At 41.1% G+C, this 18,857-nt stretch overlaps 1 protein-coding gene across 1 annotated transcript in view; it reads right to left on the reverse strand.

The window, feature by feature from the left end:
* Positions 1-18,857, reverse strand: part of SGPL1 (sphingosine-1-phosphate lyase 1) — a 59,258-nt gene that overhangs the window by 21,358 nt on the left and 19,043 nt on the right. The window contains exons 3-8 of the mRNA XM_056530746.1: positions 13,459-13,526; positions 11,929-12,076; positions 9,559-9,638; positions 6,207-6,335; positions 3,635-3,723; positions 2,571-2,679 (exon numbers count right to left, since the gene is read on the reverse strand). Of these exons, the coding sequence (XP_056386721.1) occupies positions 2,571-2,679; positions 3,635-3,723; positions 6,207-6,335; positions 9,559-9,638; positions 11,929-12,076; positions 13,459-13,526 (623 nt within the window). The remainder of the gene's footprint in view (positions 1-2,570; positions 2,680-3,634; positions 3,724-6,206; positions 6,336-9,558; positions 9,639-11,928; positions 12,077-13,458; positions 13,527-18,857) is intronic.

An 18,857-nucleotide genomic window follows, 5' to 3' on the forward strand; every position in this document is an offset into this window, starting at 1 on the left:
CTACGTCTCCCAACAATTTTATGACTGCTAATTCCAACGCCAGTTTGTTGTCCACTAGAGGGTGCTATTGTTGTGGTGCCACCAAATGTATATGTTGCACCCTTATGATTAACAGACAAGAATTTGCATCCACATTAAGAGACAAAAATATACCATTAAAACACTGATCAACTGTAATACACCCATGTAGTGTACATGGTAACCTGTACCAAATGCAAAAACTCAATACATAGAGTGTACTACGAGAAAATAAAACATTTGCATTACGGAACATTTGGGTAATGCATTGGGTAGCAACCAACCCACATCTGATTTATCTGAACACCTCAGAGACCATCACTTTAGGCAACACCACTGGCTTTGAAGTAATAGAGATTGTACGAGTATTGACTCTCGATTCTCGCAGCCCCCTTGGCATAAATGCTAGACATGATTTCATGTACATGTACTGATTGAACATAATTCCTTGACATGCTACTGTGGTGATATTTAGTGTACTACATTTGCGCTTCTCATGCGGTTGTGTGGATTTGCTAATTTTGCGGTCTGTGATCATCATACCCTGTTATATGTTCATTGTAATTGCATTTTTTTCATATGGATACAATGAATGTGAGTGGCATAATTGAGTTATGTTATATTCTGTACTACCGTATATACTCGAGTATAAGCCGCCCCGAGTATAAGCCGAGACCCCAAATTTCAACCCAAAATCCCAGGAAAAGTTATGGACTCGAGTACAAGCCTAGGGTGGGAAATACATCATCCCCCCCTGTCATCATCCAGACCCGTCATTAACATCCTCCTCATCATCACCGCCTGTCATCATCCAGACCCTCATCATCATCCCCTTGTCATCATCCCACACCCCCCCCTTCATCATCCCCTTGTCATCATCCCCACCCCCCTTCATCATCCTCTTGTCATCATCCCACACCCCCCCTTCATCATCCTCTTATCATCCGCCCTCAGTGGTCTTCAACCTGCGGACCTCCGGAGGTTTCAAAACTACAACTCCCAGCAAGCCCGGGCAGCCATCGGCTGTCCGGGCTTGCTGGGAGTTGTAGTTTTGAAACCTCCGGAGGTCCGCAGGTTGAAGACCACTGCGGCCTTCGACATCATCCAGCCCCCTCTCACCCCCTTTAGTTCTGTACAGTACTCGCCTCCGCTCGGCGCTGGTCCGGTGCTGCAGGGCTGTCCGGAGAGGAGGTCGTCCGGTGGGATAGTGGTTCCGGGCTGCTATCTTCACTGGGGGCGCCTCTTCTCCGCGCTGCGGGCCCGGAATAGAGGCGTTGCCTGGACGATGACGCAGAAGTACGTTGGCAATGAACGTACCTCTGCGTCGTTGTCAAGGCAACGTGACTATTCTGGGGCCGGGCCCGAAGCGCTTAGAAGAGGCCTCCCCGGTGAAGATAGCAGCCCGGAACCACTATCCCACCGGACGACCTCCTCACCGGACAGTCCTGCAGCACCGGACCAGCGCCGAGCGGAGGCGAGTACTGTACAGAACTAAAGGGGGTGAGAGGGGGCTGGATGATGTCGAAGGCCGCAGTGGTCTTAAACCTGCGGACCTCCGGAGGTTTCAAAACTACAACTCCCAGCAAGCCCGGACAGCCGATGGCTGCCCGGGCTTGCTGGGAGTTGTAGTTTTGAAACCTCTGGAGGTCCGCAGGTTGAAGACCACTGCGGGTGGAGAGTTCATTCGAGTATAAGCCGAGGGGGGTGTTTTCAGCACGAAAAATCGTGCTGAAAAACTCGGCTTATACTCGAGTATATACGGTATATATGGTGGACTTGCACCCTGCATCTAGCAGTCACATATAACCTGACCATTTTTTGTGTCTCACAAACTCACATGATATTTATGCATAGTTATAAATTATAACGTGAGCCCATTTACCTAATGGTGTCCTATAGTTGAAAAAAGGAGAAATGTATGCATGTCATTTATGGTGTATGTACTAATGTAATACCCATATGATTTATTCATTTTACACATTGTTTTGCACTTTTCATTCAATTGGTGTTAGGAACATGTTCATACGCATGGTTATTTGTATACCTGACGTCTATACTCCTGGCCACGGTTTAGACCAGGTTTTCTTGCATTCAGTAATGTGTGTGCATTTGTTTCCTTGTGGACTTACCTGGTTTGATCTGTTCCGCATTTTGTGGCTTTATGTGGCTAGTATGAAGCTTGTATAAGTCATTCTTACGCAGTATAAGTCATTCTTACTCATGCCCGTGAACATGTTGCCACAACTAAGAGCCACATCTGGCTCGAAATGCGTTGGCGTTTCCTTTGTTTTATCATTCACGTTGGATATCCCAGTGCTTTTAATATGTTTGGAATAAAGGTAAAGTTTTAATCGCAATATTGTTTTGGAGCAGCTGGAGACCCCCGCTTTCTTGCCCTCTTCTAGCTGTACAAAGGGCCAGACAGGACTGCTTACAGCTTGGTAAGGTGTACCAAAACAGGAGGAGCTCCATTGCAACTAATATTTTATTTATTTTTGTACTATTTGATTGCAATAAAATTGTTGCAAAATAACCTATAATAAATGAAGTACCTTCACATCCACTCTCATGGTTTTATTTTCCAGGGGAACATGCACCATTTTCATTCCAAAGTAATGAGCAGCTTTATCAAATGCAGCATGGGCACTTACTGGAGCGACGCTACAACAAAACAAATATATGGTCAAATACACACTTTATTATGCAAGCATAATCAATGGTCTATAAGAAAAGCCTCCCCATCGAAATAAAGGCTGTGTGTAAACAAACATTGCAGTGCCAGGTCCATTTACCCTTTCTGCAGATTTGAAATGAAGGTGCACATCAGTTAAACCACCAAACGTACTAGTTTCTGGTTTCTACAACTAAATTTCTATGAGGTCAACAACAGTAATCATTCTACCAGTTGTAAGCAATCCCAATGAATCCCTATGATGAAGTCACATTTATTTGTAGACTATAGCACACAATCCACCATCAGTTTACCTAAACCTCATTGTAGAAACAATGTAGATACAGCATTGCAGACCAGTCCTATTACAAAGAGGTCAATGCCTGCAACATAAAGTCTGCAGAATTATTGCTTAAACAAACAATTATTGTTGTGTATCGTTGTGTATCTGTTTTTTTTTTTTTTAAAGACACGTTATGTCCTCTGAAGTCTATGTAGTGCTTAAAAAGGGGTATTCTAGCAAAAAAAAAATTCTTATTATTCATTCTGGGTGCTAGAAATAAAAAATAGGAAAACAAGCATATTTACCTGCCCTGACCCCCCACTGCTGCTGTTATGACAGCACTTTGTTCTCACAGCTCACCGATATGTCCTGCTCAGTCAGCCAATCATTGTCTACAGTGGTGATCCACATCAGACTGGCAGAACAAGCATTTCTTGTGGATAACATGCCAGTAGAGTTGGAATGGCAGCAGGTTGGGGCAGACAAGTATACTTGCTTTTTATCATTTTTACAGTGTCAGGAGTAAATAAGAAAAAAAATCTATTGCCAGAAAATCCCTTTAAATGTGGTGTGTGGATTTCTAGTCAGCAGAATAGAAGAGAAGCAATATTTTTATAATAATTATTTTTTACAATAATTACTGTAAAATACACAGTACATACATTTCTGGGTACTTTATTCCTCTTTCATATGCCAAATCTCTATATGCTTTACAGGCCATCAAAATGCTTTCAGTACCTCCAGATGTCACCTGCAAAAAAAGTGCAGGACTTATGTATTAGTTGGCTTATTAATGTGATGACATATGCCTATATGCAATAATGCTGTAAAAAGAAAAATATTAGATATTACAAATGAAACCCACTTCTGTTCTTAAGCTTCTCGGTGACATTACTAGGCACGCAGGCTTTGTGCCTCAGTATTTTCTTGCTATTTAGGGGTTTAAAACAAGTTGACAGGCCTGCTGGGAGGTGCAATTGTAGATATTTGCTGTTCCCAACAAACCATTAAAAAAACACAGAAAATTTTCTGCAGAAAAAGACCACTGGTCCATATAGCCTGCTTCTTCTGATCACGGGGGTTTGACTGCTGGGACACCCCACCCACCCAATCTCCTGCCCCGCGCCCTGGCTCTCCTCATGCACGAAGCAGTGATAGACAAGCCCCCTCAATGCATCTCTATGAGACAACCGGAGATACATCGCTCTCGCCCATAAAGATGGATGAAGGGGCGTGTCGACCATGACTCCGTGCGGTGGTTGACATCGCTCTGTGCATGGAGCAGTGGTTGCTCCGAGCATGAGAAGAGCAGAGGCCCAGACAGAAGATCGTGGCGGGGGCCCCAGCAATCAACCCCAATCCCCCTGCAACTGATCAGGAACGTATGTATCCTCTATCCAGTACTGGAGTTCCCCTTTAAGGATGATTAATAATCCTCCTTTTTGGAGTATCCATCATTTTCTATTATATATGTCGTTCTCCAATCATCAGGTTCAATTCCTGTAAGAAGGGATTGGTTATACAGGTTTTTAACAACCTCTTGGTTGGACGCCATCTGTACTTATTTATTGCCCTATTTAACCATTCCCCTAAAAGAACAGCCTCAGAAAACTCTGGCACTGAACCTGTACCGTTAGAGGTAACGCTATGTACAACCTTATGATTTTGAAAGTCGCTTTCTGAAAAAAAAACAAAAAAAAAAAACTGAGAAGTAGTGTCTATTCTACATCAATAAAGGCATTTTCCACATAACTAATTTCTGTAATGCCAGTGTTTTTCTTCTTCCTGTCACCAATGTATCTAAATAAGATTTTATCCCCCACCTTAACAGATTTGGTCATTTCTTCCATTTTTAAAAGCATTTTCTGTATCAATAATCTGTTTTATAGAACTGTCAGCTACTCTTCCAGTCTCCAGATAAGTCTTTTAGGCAGACTTTTTTTTTTCTTACTATAGCACTTACCTCTCTAGTAAAACCATAATGGTTTCCTGTTCCTTTTGCTTTTGTTAATTTCTTGTCTATTGCCTGTTAAATGCAGTAAAATGGCCTTTTTATTATTGTCCAGTCCACTGTTTCTTCCTAAAATTCACTAATTTGGAAGTATAGGATTGCTCACCCTCTGTTTTTATGTCAAACCACAAACATTGGTGGTCACTTGAACTCTAATTTTTTCCACCTTAACTTCAGACACCCAATCCCTCTCCTAGTTGGTGACTTAAGGTGTTCTAGAGATGCTCCTGTAAGGTCCTCCGTTACATTCTTGCTTTTGCATGTAAGACATGCTTAAATAAAACATGACAAAGTAGGGCAAGCCAAACGCCTATACTGAATAGGACAACCCGCCGAACCCATATAAAAACTATGTAAATATAGCCTAAGCTGATGAAATAGACATTATAAAAGGAGCTGCTGAGTGTTTGTTGCTCAATACCTAGCACACAACATACAGCGTGTAGAGAGCTTTGTGAAGAGCCCGGCTGTGTCTGACTTCCTGTGTTTTCTCTGATCAGTACAAAACACCAATCTACCCGTGGCCTTGTGCAGACACTGAAAACCAGAAACATAGTTTAGAGTTCATGCAAGTGCAACTGTTTGTGCTTCTCCGTGGTTTTTCTCCTAAATTTACCCATTAAGCATTTGTTTCACAACAATAGGCACAGTATTTGAGGTAAAGCAACATTGCATTTTACAACAGGAACCTTTAGAAGTACAGTCTCGGGTTTCAGAGCAGTGAATCTCTCCAAGCAGAGGAGGTCCTGGCACATAACCAAATTTCACAGCAGAATGATATTTTAGTAAAACTACCATCCAATCTTTTAAAAAAGTAAACTTTGAAAGCCAGAGATTAATATTACAAAAGTTCATTAAGGAATTCTTCCAATCTCATAGTTTTGTGAACAAGTCCTGGATAGGTACCACAAAAGGGCACTGCTGATGGCCGGGGGTGAGCTGTGACCTTCCACCAGTCATCAGTATACATATCAGGACCAAAAGTGTTCTATTAGAAAGCATTCAATGGTTGGATTAGACCACTCAGGTGCTCTTCCATGCAGCACTACTGGCTGTTGCTAGCGCTAGTGATACACTGATAATTGCAGGTGGGATGTGGATCCAAGAATCATTGTGCTTCAAGACGGTCTGTTCTCAGTCAAGCCCCTTTAATCAGTCTTACATTGCATTGCCCATCCTAGGTGCATTGAACTGTTCAATATTGAAGAGAAAAGATAACTTACTGCTCCACATGTCTCAGGGCCACCGTTGAAAAGGTTACACGCCATTCTTACTATTTCAGCTTCCATTTTACGCACACCAGGGAAAACATCAGGATGTAAAGGGTTACTCCATGCAAACTCTCCATACACCTATATAAAAGTAAAGAGAAGAGTTGTTTTAGAATACATATTAATAGAGTAGTCCAGTGGTGACTCAGTGGTGAACAACTTATCCCCTATCTTAAGGATAGGGGATAAGTTGCAGATCGCGGGGGGTCCGACTGCTGGGGCCCCCTGCGATCTCCTGTACGGAGCCCCGACAGCCCGCGGGAAGGGGGCGTGTCGACCTCCGCACGAAGCGGCGGCCGACACGCCCCCTCAATACAACTCTATGGCAGAGCCGATTTGGTATTTTTTTTTTTTTTTTTACGTGTACGCCATCGACCGTGTGGTTAAGCAGCCCTTATTTAATAGTTCAGACATTCACGTGGCAGTACCACATGATTATTTTTATTTTTTAATTATTTTAAAAAATGTATTTAGAAAAAAGGGGGGGGGGATTCAAACTTATTAGGAAGGGGTTAATTCCCTTTTATTTTTTTTTAACACTTTATTAAAAAAAATTTTTTTAGCCCATGCAAAAATACCATGCAATCTTTTGATTGCACAAACTGTTCAATGCTATGCCATAGCATAGATCAGAGTTATTTGTGCTCTGCTGCTCCAGGCTGCATGGGAGCATCAGACTGCCGATTGGATGGCGAGGAGGCAGGTAAGTGCCCTCCCACCGACCTCTTAGTTGATCGGGACAACCCTGTTTTACTGCGATGGTCCCGATCAGCTCCACTGAGCTGTCGGGATCATTTTACTTTCGGTTTAGAAGTCACAATCAACTGTGATTGCAGTGTCTTAAAGGGGTATTCCAGGATTTCTTTTTATTTGACTATGCTACAGGAGCTGTAAAGGTAGTGTAGTTCATAATATAGTGTCTGTACCTGTGTGTGACGGTTTTCTCACAATTCTTCTGTGATTTTCAACCCAATATTTATTTTTAACAGCATACAAAATGACTATTTTCTCGGATTTTTCCCAGCTTGCAATGCGGCCGAGACCAGACTCACTAGTCAGCTGATGACAGGGAGCCTGTCTGCTTCAATGGGTGGAGCAATCGCTTGGTGGGAGAAAGATCAATCTGCAAGTAATGCAACAGCTGCAGGCACTTTGATTGAAAACCACACTGATTTGAATGGATGCAGCTCATTTGTGTTTCAATGGGTGGGGTGGCTGATGTGTGGGAGGGAGGAAAATGGAATTGTGGGATTTGTAGTCAAAAAAAGAAAAGCCAAACAGGAAATACCAGTTCACAAAAAGCTAGCCACAGTGTTATGGTAATCTCACAACATAGTCATTTAGCCCCAAGACAAGTGCAGATCCTTCCTAAGCATGTCCATCACTGTCTGCCAGGTACGTACTAAAATCACCTTATGGTGGACAACCCCTTTAAGGGTTAATGCTGGGCATCTGCCTGATCGGTGGTGCCCGGCATTAACCCTGGGTCCTGGCTGCTGATCAGTCAGGACCCACCGGGTTTGATGTGTGCTCAGCTCGTGAACGCGCTTCAAACCCTGGTAATGGGACCATGGCGTACAGGTATGCCCTTTGTCCTCAAGTACTGGGACGCAAGGGCATACCTGTATGCCCTTAGGCCCCAACAGGTTAATAATAACAACAAATAACACTTTATTATTATTTTCACAGTGCACACAGATTCTGGAACGCTGTACACTCAAATATGGTCCCTGTTCCCATTGGGATTCACAATGTTAATTCACTTATCGGAACGTTTTGGAGTTTGGGAGAAAATCAGAACATGTGGAGGAAACTCACGCACACAAAAGGAGAACATACAAACTTGTTGCAGATGTTGTCCTTGGTGGGATTTGAATCTAGGACTCAAGCGCTGCAAGGTGACAGTGCTAACCACTGAGCCACTAGTTTACCCATCCATAGAAGAGAATTGTCCTAAACTGAACAGTAGCTTTCAGCTAAACGCTTAAACATGCTTTGATGCAAGCCAAAAATGTGCATTACAAAAATATAAATGTTTACGGGGTCCCAGTACTTTTCCCACCCCCAGCATTGGTTGGCTATGGACCCAATGATTATGGATTTATACTGAGCATGCATTACTACTAGAATTCCTAAATATACAACATTAGTAGAAGAGGAAAATGGACTGTTCTAACTAGAACCCCAATTCATATGAATGTTGTTAAGGGTGCTCAAACAGAAGCACACTGTAGAAGGAAAGTTATGTGCAAATGTAATGTTTTTATTATTTTACATTGAATTACTTCTCAATTTATTTTAATTATAAATGTGAGGTTTTTAGTGAGGGCACTTGCCACAACAATACTTGCGGTACCGCTGAACGGGTCCAGACGGAAAGAAAATCACAGGTTGGTTGCAGGGGGCACAACGCTGATAGATGAAAACCCCGGGCACCATGGATCATAAAAGGATTTGTTCTATTTTGCAATAGACAACGTGTTCGGAGAGCATCTGCTCTCTTTTTCAAAAGACATTAAAAAATAAAAAGTGGACGCTCTCAAAAGGTGTCATCTATTGCAAAATAAAACATCCTTTTATGATCCACAGTGCCCTTGGTTTTCTGCTATCAACGTTGTGTGCCCCGCAACCAACCTGGGATTTTCGCTCCGTCTGGACCCGTTCAGCGGTACCGCAAGTATTTTCTAGCCACCCCACTGCAGGTGGATACAGGTCCGGTGGCAGCCACGCAGAGGAATCGCTAATATATACTATAACAGGTGTTGAACTCTGAGCCCAACGCCCTCAGGTATGTGAGCATTTTGCATGATCACATGTACCCACTTTATCTTTGGTAAGGGCACAAGGCAGCGCCATCAGTTGTCTAATTTTTGTTTCCACATATGCTTGCCACAACAAGGCACTCTCAATCATAAGGGTCTCTACACTAAATCTCTCTTGGGCCTAGGCCTTCAAAATGGACCCTAATAAAAGTAGTATTAAGTACTGATCATTTATTTCACTTTGTAGGGGCCCTATTAAATGGCACAGAGCAGTGCAGTAAATAAGCATGACCTATGTACAGTAAAGGCCATAAGAATGATCGTACTTTGTTGTCACATGTCCCCAATTACATAGGGAGATGTGCCGCTTACAAGTGTTGATTTTTTGTGGGTCAAAATAATCTGAACAGTTGATGAACTGATTTTTGCTTGTTTGTCCACTGATCACTGGCCTATTCAGCTAATAATCGCACTGTGTAAGAGTTGCAGATTAACTAGGTCTTTTGTGGAACATCACACTGAAATGTTCTGAATAGATCTACCTTCACAAGAAGTTGGGTAAGCTGTTCATCTCCACTATAAACTGTTCCAGACACTTTGCCTTGTTCCCAAGATACCTCCCCTGAAACAGAAAATAGGTTTGCAGAATTATAGAACATATGAATTGTGGATGATAAACATTAAAAGGGGGTTTTCACAACAAACAGAAAGCTTTGCTTACTGCCTTCCCGTGCATTTAAAAGAAAATATTGCATGCCAACTTCCCTTCGCCCCCGCCCTGCTGCTACTACTGTCACATATTTCAGGTCCCACTGCGCTCCTGTATTTCCAGCTTCTGTTGATGGAACATCATCTGAATCGGGCAGAACTGGAGTACAAAGGGCACCAGAAGATCGAGGGAGGAAAGTAAGCACCTATTGTTTTAATGCACTGGGAGGCAGTAAGCAAGATTTTCCATTTTCCAAGAAAAAAATCTTTAAAAGGGGTATTTGGGGGAGAAAAAAAAATTCTAAATCAACGGAGCAAAAAAAAGTACAAAATCATGTGTTAAAAAAAAATTATTTGAATAAGCTAGAATCTGCCTTGTACATTGAATTCATGAGTAGGACATTTGAATAGAATTGGAAAACAAAGAATCAGAAATACACTCATAAATATGATCCACAATGCCAATTTATTGTAGATTAAACCTGAGCGTTGCTTGTTTATTTTACTGCATTGATCAGTCTATTTTATCAATAAAAAGGTCAATGAATCAGATACACAATGGAAGATTTATTAAAACTTGTGCAGAGGAAAAGTTGTCCATAGCAACTACCGGTAATCAGATCACATTTATTTTTAAAAAGGCCTCAGAAAAATAAAAGAAGTGATCTGATCAGTTACTATGGGCAACTTTTTCTCTGCACAGGTTTTGATAAATCTCTCTGAACGTACTTTATAAGGCTAATTTGCTATAGTAAAAAAAAAAAATTCAGTGGGAAAAATACACTGCAGAACATCAGCATATTTACCTGCCTAATAATGCTGCAGAGTTTGCTGCTTGACTTAGGCTACTTTCACACTGCCGTTGCGCCCTGTCAAGAACGGCCGTCAACGCTCTGTTTTTTTTTTTAAAGTTTGACGGGCGCCATTTTGATGGGGTACAGTGGGCAACAGTGGGTCCCGATGGACCCCATTATAGTCAATGGGGTCCATCAGGTGCCGTCGTTTTTTTCAGCAGGAGAAAAAGACAGTGCAAGCAGCAGTTTTTCTCCCGCTTTTTTCCCTGGCGGCCGTCACACTGCCGAGTGACAACAGTAGGTGAAAGTAGCCTTAGATGCGGCCCATTCAATGGGGCTGCTCAGTGTCATAGCCACCAGATGCGTTTTCCTCACAGAAAGTGTGTCAAATAAGTGACAAGTCACTTGTTTTTTTTTACATGAACTCCAAGTCATAGAAAATATGTCACAGTTTAGCATAAACTCCATGGATGTTCCCATTTAAACACCACAATACATGTAAAAAGAGAACATTTTAGGAGTTGACAACCCCACTTTCTTGTGAAAGTAATGACAGGTACACCTTAAACTGTATAACCACCAATGAACCCTACCAAAAAACAGTAGGTAAGCGTGCACTGAAACTATACAACACCAAAAACAAAACAAAAATAGTGCACTAGACAATACATATAAAGACAAATTAATCTTTATCAAACATATTCAAACATTAAAAGGCAAGATGATGGACACAAAAAGGCTACCAAAGTACAATCAGAAATAGGTACAGGGAATGGACCCAAAAGGAATGGATAAGAAATAAGATGAAATGCATACAGTAAAAGCATGACAAAAAGGCATACATAAAGTGCATAACCGGCAAATATTGGCAACCTCCTGCAGTTGCATAGAGGAAAATCCATACGGGTGCTAGACCATACCTACCCAATCCCACCGATCATTTTACTACGATATGCTTCCTCAGGGGGCGTGAGGAAGCATATCGAAGCAAATTTTTAGTTTGATGGCCATCATTTTGCCTTGATTCATTTGTCTTTATATGTATTGTCTAGTGCACTATTTTTGTTTTGCTTTTGGTGTTGTATACCTTAAACCGTATATAAAACCACAAAAAACTGCTTATGTGACCATAATTTTCCAAGGAACAGTTCTAGGAAAATGGTCTCAAAACAGTTTTTCTGAAGCCATGACCACAGCTGTAGGTAAACTGCATGTATCGGTTCACAATAAAACGGTCTAATCTAACCTCCGATTGCACATTTTTTTAGATTGAAATCTCTTCATATCAAGCTTAGAATTCCCTTGCGTTATCAAGAGCCCTACAAATCCTTGAAAGCAGAAAAATTTGTTTGAAACCCCCAGTTTTTAATTTTAGGAGCACATATTTTGTGAACTGGAAGTCTATTATACCTAGAGCAGTGTATTCTTTCAGCTTCTCCATAACTTGTTCTTGCTTTAGTCCACTGCGTGGGAGGGTTTTCACAAAGCTCATTCCATCTTTTGCATTTAGCACTTTATGAGCCATATCATTTAATGCTTTATCCAGTTCCTTCTGGATCTATGCAAAGAAAATGTAAGTTTTAGACTTTTTTGTCCCTCCCTCTAATAAACATATTTCTGCTGTGTGTATGGTAAGAGCAACCTACAAAAAAGGGTATAAATCATTAAGGGGAAAAAAAAAAAAAAAACACACACACACCACTGTGTGTGGCAAGAGGGGTATATGACTATAATAAGACAACAAAAGATTTGTTTTAGCCTTTTGTCATGGATATACACACAAATCTGAATAGTAGAAATCAAATCTGTAAAGAAAAAAAAAAAAACACTTTGGTTGTTAAGGGCAAATCCAGTTTTGTTACAGACAAAAAAACACTATGGTCCAATCTGTCTAAAACCAAAACGGTCTGGATTTGCCCATAACATTACAGTTCAGCTTTCATGTTACCAGATCTCGTTAAGACATGAGCTGTGACTGGTTGTTATGGGCAAAGCCAGATAGTTTTGGACAGATTGATAAATCTGAGTCTATTTGTTAACTTTATGTCTACATTTTATAAGGTAAAGATTAAATATTTTACTGTGAAAGTGAACATTACTTATAGATCTGCCAATACAAATTTCCGATCATAATAGAACGCTTCTTTGCCATGTTTGTTGCATTAATAGTATGGTGTATAGTAAATGCTGCACATATCAGTCCATGTGGCACTGGTCATCCGAGGAGGCAAAATGCAGGTGTATAAGTACATGTGGGTTCAAGGGTTATAGTTCAATTTAGAGATTACATTAAATGTGTGTATGGGGAGAACGATACAGAGAGAAAGAGAATAAATTGTAGCAATCTATGACCATGATCAACAATGTCTAGAGTTTCTAATTTTCTGACAAGGTCTCAAACCTCAAGTTTGAAAGACAGGAAATATTCCCCACATTAGACAGGAACCTGCATTCTATAGTATTTTGATTTCTAAAAAAGGAAAAAAAATTAAGTTTAAACCGACTTAAAAAATAAAAAAAATTAAAATCCCCCCCAAATGTATTTTTAAGTAAGATAACTGACTTAATATCCTATATAATCGGCCCCTCTCCCTGGATGTTTCCACCTGATACACAGTAAAGAGATCTACCAGTATTACTTCACGCTTTACTGTCTCTTTCAGTAAAATGACCTGAAGTAAACTCCTAGACATCTGTGCAATGCAGACATGTGAAAGAAAGAGGACGGAGTGTCCCGTGATAGTGAAGTCACATAATGTGAAGCGCTGGATTTAGTAAGATTGATTGTGTGAAGTAACAATGCAGCTTCCTATTCTTATCACAAGACTGCTGCACTATGCTCTTACAAAGAACAATCCTGCCTTCACAGGTCAGTATGTTCGGCAACTTTCAATCTCCAACGTGGTTAGGAAAAAACACACTAGGTTTGTGCATACTTACCTTTGAACCTATATAAGGCAATTTCCGGACCAAGCGGAAAAATTGCTTCTTACATCTGGACGTTATACCTATTATGAAAAAAAAAAAATCATGAAATTATGATCCATGAGGAAGAAAGCTTTGAACAAATGTGATGTATGCATGGCATTGTAACCAAGTACCGTATATAACACTGCTGCAAGTCAAATGTATCAAAAGGCAATTCATGCTTCTCAATCCACTGCCCCAGGGGTCCAGTGTAGTGTAACAAAAAGGAGCCTGTCAGGTTTTCATACTGCCTTTGGTTCAGGCAGCATAGATCTCCTGACAGGATCTCTTCAGGCCATAGAGAACATGGGGAATCCTACACAATATAAAATATTACAGCCCATATATATGTAACAAGCATTCAAAGGAAATAAAGTAACATGATATTTAAAAAATATAAAAAATACATTTCAAACATACACAGGTTAAATTGCCTGGTCAGGATTTATACAATATAAGGCTATCTTCACAAAAGAAGTGCATGTACTTTTTATTTTTCTTCACTCAACTCCTATAAAATACTGGACACCCAACAACCACATTTAAGGCTCCTTTCACACTATGAATTTCTCCGTTTACAATCTTCCGTCACATGTTCCGTCACTACAGCTGCAAAACCCGGCCGTTACAAAACCCCTGACGGGCTTAACTAAATTGCATTGCAGCCTATGGAGTTTTGTAACTGCCCGTTTGCACCCGTATATGCCCGTAATTCATTAATTTTTCCGCCACGATGTCCCGTCACTGTATAACGCCCGTAATGAATTACGGGCATATACGGGTGCAAACTGGCAGTTACAAAACTCCATAGGCTGCAATGCAATTTAGTTAAGCCCGTCAGGGGTTTTGTAACGGCCGGGTTTTGCAGCTGTAGTGACGGAACATGTGACGGAAGTTTGTAAATGGAGAAATTCATAGTGTGAAAGTAGCCTAAGTCAATTGGATCAGTCAGGACCCAATGATGTTCTTAGTATCTCCTCTGTATTTCAGGATTTGCTTGACTTCAGTTAAGACAGGAGAACTTGCAAAGATTCTCAGATGTCTTTCCCGAAAGTCAAAATGTTCTATAGTTTGAATATCATGTAATAATGAAAGGGTGTACTGGGACTAAGAAATGCGAGGGTGTACAACCATGCTGGAGACCAGTAATATGAGAACAAAGCAGACAGAGACTGTATGCAACAAGATCAATGACAAGTGATGTGGTGGTGGACGCACCAGGCTGCAAAGGAAACAAACGGCAAAAACTAAACTAAAAAACAAAATGTAATGTTACAACAGTCATAATGGTAATGGGGAAAACTGCAGGAAAAATTATTCTATAAAGCTGCAATTAAACCTAGTTCCTGTACTGATGTATGTACATAACCAAAACACATAAACCCACTGAGAACATTAACTGAGCAGAACACAACCTGACATTGTTCGAGCGAGTCCCATTTATTATTCATATATTTCTGCACTTATTATAAGACCTATATGATGCAAATTTCAGACAGGTGGCTTGCTGTGAGCATCTCTTTGATGTTAGGAAAAGGGTGGATATTTCCTCTTAGCTTAAACAAAAGGTTATAAACAATGAGAGGAGATAAGTCCCCACATAGGGCCTAAACAAGTAGTATATCTATTAATGCTCCCTGTAGCCGCCACAGTTTGAATGCAGACACTCCTTAATTTCTATTATATTCATTCGTAATATGCATCACATAAAGAGGAATTTTATTTCTTGCATTCATTTCTCTAAAATAAGTAGGTGGAAATCCCCCATGATTGCCATAAAATGGCCCCTACTGTACAGCGATGGGCACTCCTGCAGAGATCTGTCTCTACAAGGAGCTTCTTAATATAACATCCCTCCCCTGCTTTCTTTCTTTCATTTACTTTCTACATAGTTGGTGCGGTTGGAATAAAATAAAAAAGATTTTCATTAAATTCCAACATGGAAAAGTAAGAGGATAAATAGAAGGATAAAAGCAGGGAATATATATATATATATATATATATATATATATATATATATATATATATATATATATATATATATATACATATACATATATATATATATATATATACACACACACACATCAATTGTACCTAAAAACCAACAGAAAATACTAGGGATCGACCGATTATCGGTTTGGCCGGTATTCACAATTTTGGGCATTATCGGTATCGGCAATTACCTTGCCAATAATGCCCCGCCCCCCGCACCGCCCAGAGACCGCCGCTGCTGCCCCATTGCCTCCCCCATCACAGGACCATGGGACGTCCTAAAGCATTCCAGCCAGAAGAAAAAACTCAGGCAGATGGCTGAACTGTCGCCTGCAAGACCCTGCGTCCTGCATCGGAGGACGCAAAAGTGTGAACACTAAAACTTGGCAAAAAGGTATGCAGAGACGACCAAGTTGCCGCCTTGCAAACCTGCAGAGCTGAAGCCCGGTGGCTGATCGCACAGGAAGCCCCCATGGCATGGGTGGAGTGAGCCGTCACTCGAAAGGGGGGCACCTTAACCTTGCAACTATATGCCTCCGAAATGGCGGAGCTTAACAAGCGGGAGATAGTGGCCTTGGAAGCAGGGAGCCCCTTGCGCCTCCCACCAGGAAGAAAAAAACAGTCACACCTCGGGAAGGATGAAGTGACCGACGAATAGGTCCAAACCGCCCGAACCAAGTCCAGCTTGTGAAGCCAGTGTTCCCGCGGATGAGAAGGGGACAGGCAAAATGAAGGAAACATGATCTCCTCGTTCAAATGAAAGGAAGTCACAACCTTGGGTTGAAAGGAGGGTACCGGCCAAAGTACCACCTTGTCTACTTTCCAGGAAAGAAATAACCACAATCCACCTCCAAAAATGGAACTTCAGGCGCTGAGGGACCAGATAGTAGTATAAGCAAATAGCTTTATTCCCAGCATGCAACGCGTTTCGCGCATCTGCGCTTCATCAGGCATAGGGGCAAGGGAACAGGAAACACATATATACTCCAGAGAATTAACCCCTTGCTGTCAGAACAAATCATTCAGCAAGGAAGTCACATGTTAACCCTTAATTTAACAAAAATTCTCACAATGAAATCGGACATGCAAACATGCAGTGGTGACAGCAGCAGAGTTGCACCTTAACAAAGTGGAAGAGTTGTGCAGCCTGTAAACATTTAAATATATTGCACTACCTATAAAGTGCATGCTAGGGTATAATCACAACACTTAAAAATACAAGAATATACAAATATAAAATCAACGGGTGTTTTCAATAGTCTCATTGAGTCTATTCGGAAATATACTGCACAATTTGAAAATCCAGTATGATTCCCGGTTAATGAGGAACCAGGAAACATACTGGATTTTCAAACTGTGCACTTTATTTCCGAATGGACACAATGAGACTATTGAAAACACTCGTTGATTTTATATTTGTATATTCTTGTATTTTTAAGTGTTGTGATATATTATATATCCTAGCATGCCCTTTATAGGTAGTGCAATATATTTAAATGTTTACAGTCTGCACAACTATTTGCACTTTGTTAAGGTGGAACTCTGCTGCTGTCACCACTGCATGTTTGATTTCATTGTGAGAATTTTTGTTAAATTAAGGGTTAACATGTGACTTCCTTGCTGAATGATTTGTTCTGACAGCAAGGGGTTAATTCTCTGGAGTACATGTATGTGTTTCCTGTTCCCTTGCCCCTATGCCTGATGAAGCGCAGATGCGCGAAACGCGTTGCATGCTGGGAATAAAGCTATTTGCTTATACTACTATCTGGTCCCTCAGCGCCTGAAGTTCCCTTTTTGGAGGTGGATTGTGGTTATTTCTGGTCACTTGTAGAATGGTAGCAGTGGGCTATTGATATATACTCCTCTCCATGTTGTGCTGGCCGTTGCACAACATTTTATGGCAGGGATGTGGAAATTATATCGCCCGACGCCCGGGACAAGTAGTTTTGGGCGCCGGGCAGGTGAATTGTTTAGATATTTAGCCCTGTATCGGGCTAGCAGGGACAGACCGACGTCCCCCTTATTTTTCTGTACTGCCGGTGTGAGGCGCAGGAGCCGATGCAAGTCTCCACCTCACACCGGCGCTCAGAGTGTATGGAGGGGGCGGCAGCTGACCGCAGAGCCCGAGGTCGCACGTTTGCATTACATAATTGAGCCCCGCCCCCTTATCTAATCATCATGGAGGACGCAGCTACACATAACACAAAAAGACAGGGGGAGAGAAAGGATGTCCACAGCTCGGCACACAGCTCCTCCCCTCCCCCGCACACAGCTCTATACCTCCCCCTCCCCTTGCTCTTTCTCCACAGGACCTAATCTACCACGGGGAGGCTGCATGTTTGCACGGGGAAAACACAGAGCGGGGGAGGGGAGAGAGGAGAGGATGTCCGGTGTGAGGGGAGATTTATAACCCATGTAACATCACACCGGCCGGGACTACAGCTCTGATGTCCACTCATGGCGGCTCAGGTGAGGAGACAGAGAATGCAGGCGACAGGAAGGGTGGTTGTGTATGTGTGTATGATGTCTATGTAATGTATAATGTGTGTATGATGTCTATGTGTGATGTGTATGTAATGTATACTGTGTGTATGATGTCTTGTCTATGTAATGTATACTGTGTTTATGATGTCTGTCTATGTGTGATGTGTATGTAATGTGTGTATGATGTCTGTCTATGTGTGATGTGTGTATGTAATGTATAATGTGTGTATGATGTCTGTCTATGTGTGAATGTAATGTATAATGTGTGTATGATGTCTATGTGTGATGTGTGTATGTAATGTATAATGTGTGTATGATGTCTATGTGTGATGTGTGTATGTAATGTATAATGTGTGTATGATGTCTATGTGTGATGTGTGTATGTAATGTATAATGTGTGTATGATGTCTATGTGTGATGTGTATGTAATGTATACTGTGTGTATGATGTCTTGTCTATGTAATGTATACTGTGTTTATGATGTCTGTCTATGTGTGATGTGTATGTAATGTGTGTATGATGTCTGTCTATGTGTGATGTGTGTATGTAATGTATAATGTGTGTATGATGTCTATGTGTGATGTGTGTATGTAATGTATAATGTGTGTATGATGTCTATGTGTGATGTGTGTATGTAATGTATAATGTGTGTATGATGTCTATGTGTGATGTGTGTATGTAATGTATAATGTGTGTATGATGTCTATGTGTGATGTGTATGTAATGTATACTGTGTGTATGATGTCTTGTCTATGTAATGTATACTGTGTTTATGATGTCTGTCTATGTGTGATGTGTATGTAATGTGTGTATGATGTCTGTCTATGTGTGATGTGTATGTAATGTGTGTATGATGTCTGTCTATGTGTGATGTGTGTATGTAATGTATAATG

Source organism: Hyla sarda, chromosome 7, assembly GCF_029499605.1.
Source record: "Hyla sarda isolate aHylSar1 chromosome 7, aHylSar1.hap1, whole genome shotgun sequence".
Classification (NCBI taxonomy): domain Eukaryota; kingdom Metazoa; phylum Chordata; class Amphibia; order Anura; family Hylidae; genus Hyla; species Hyla sarda.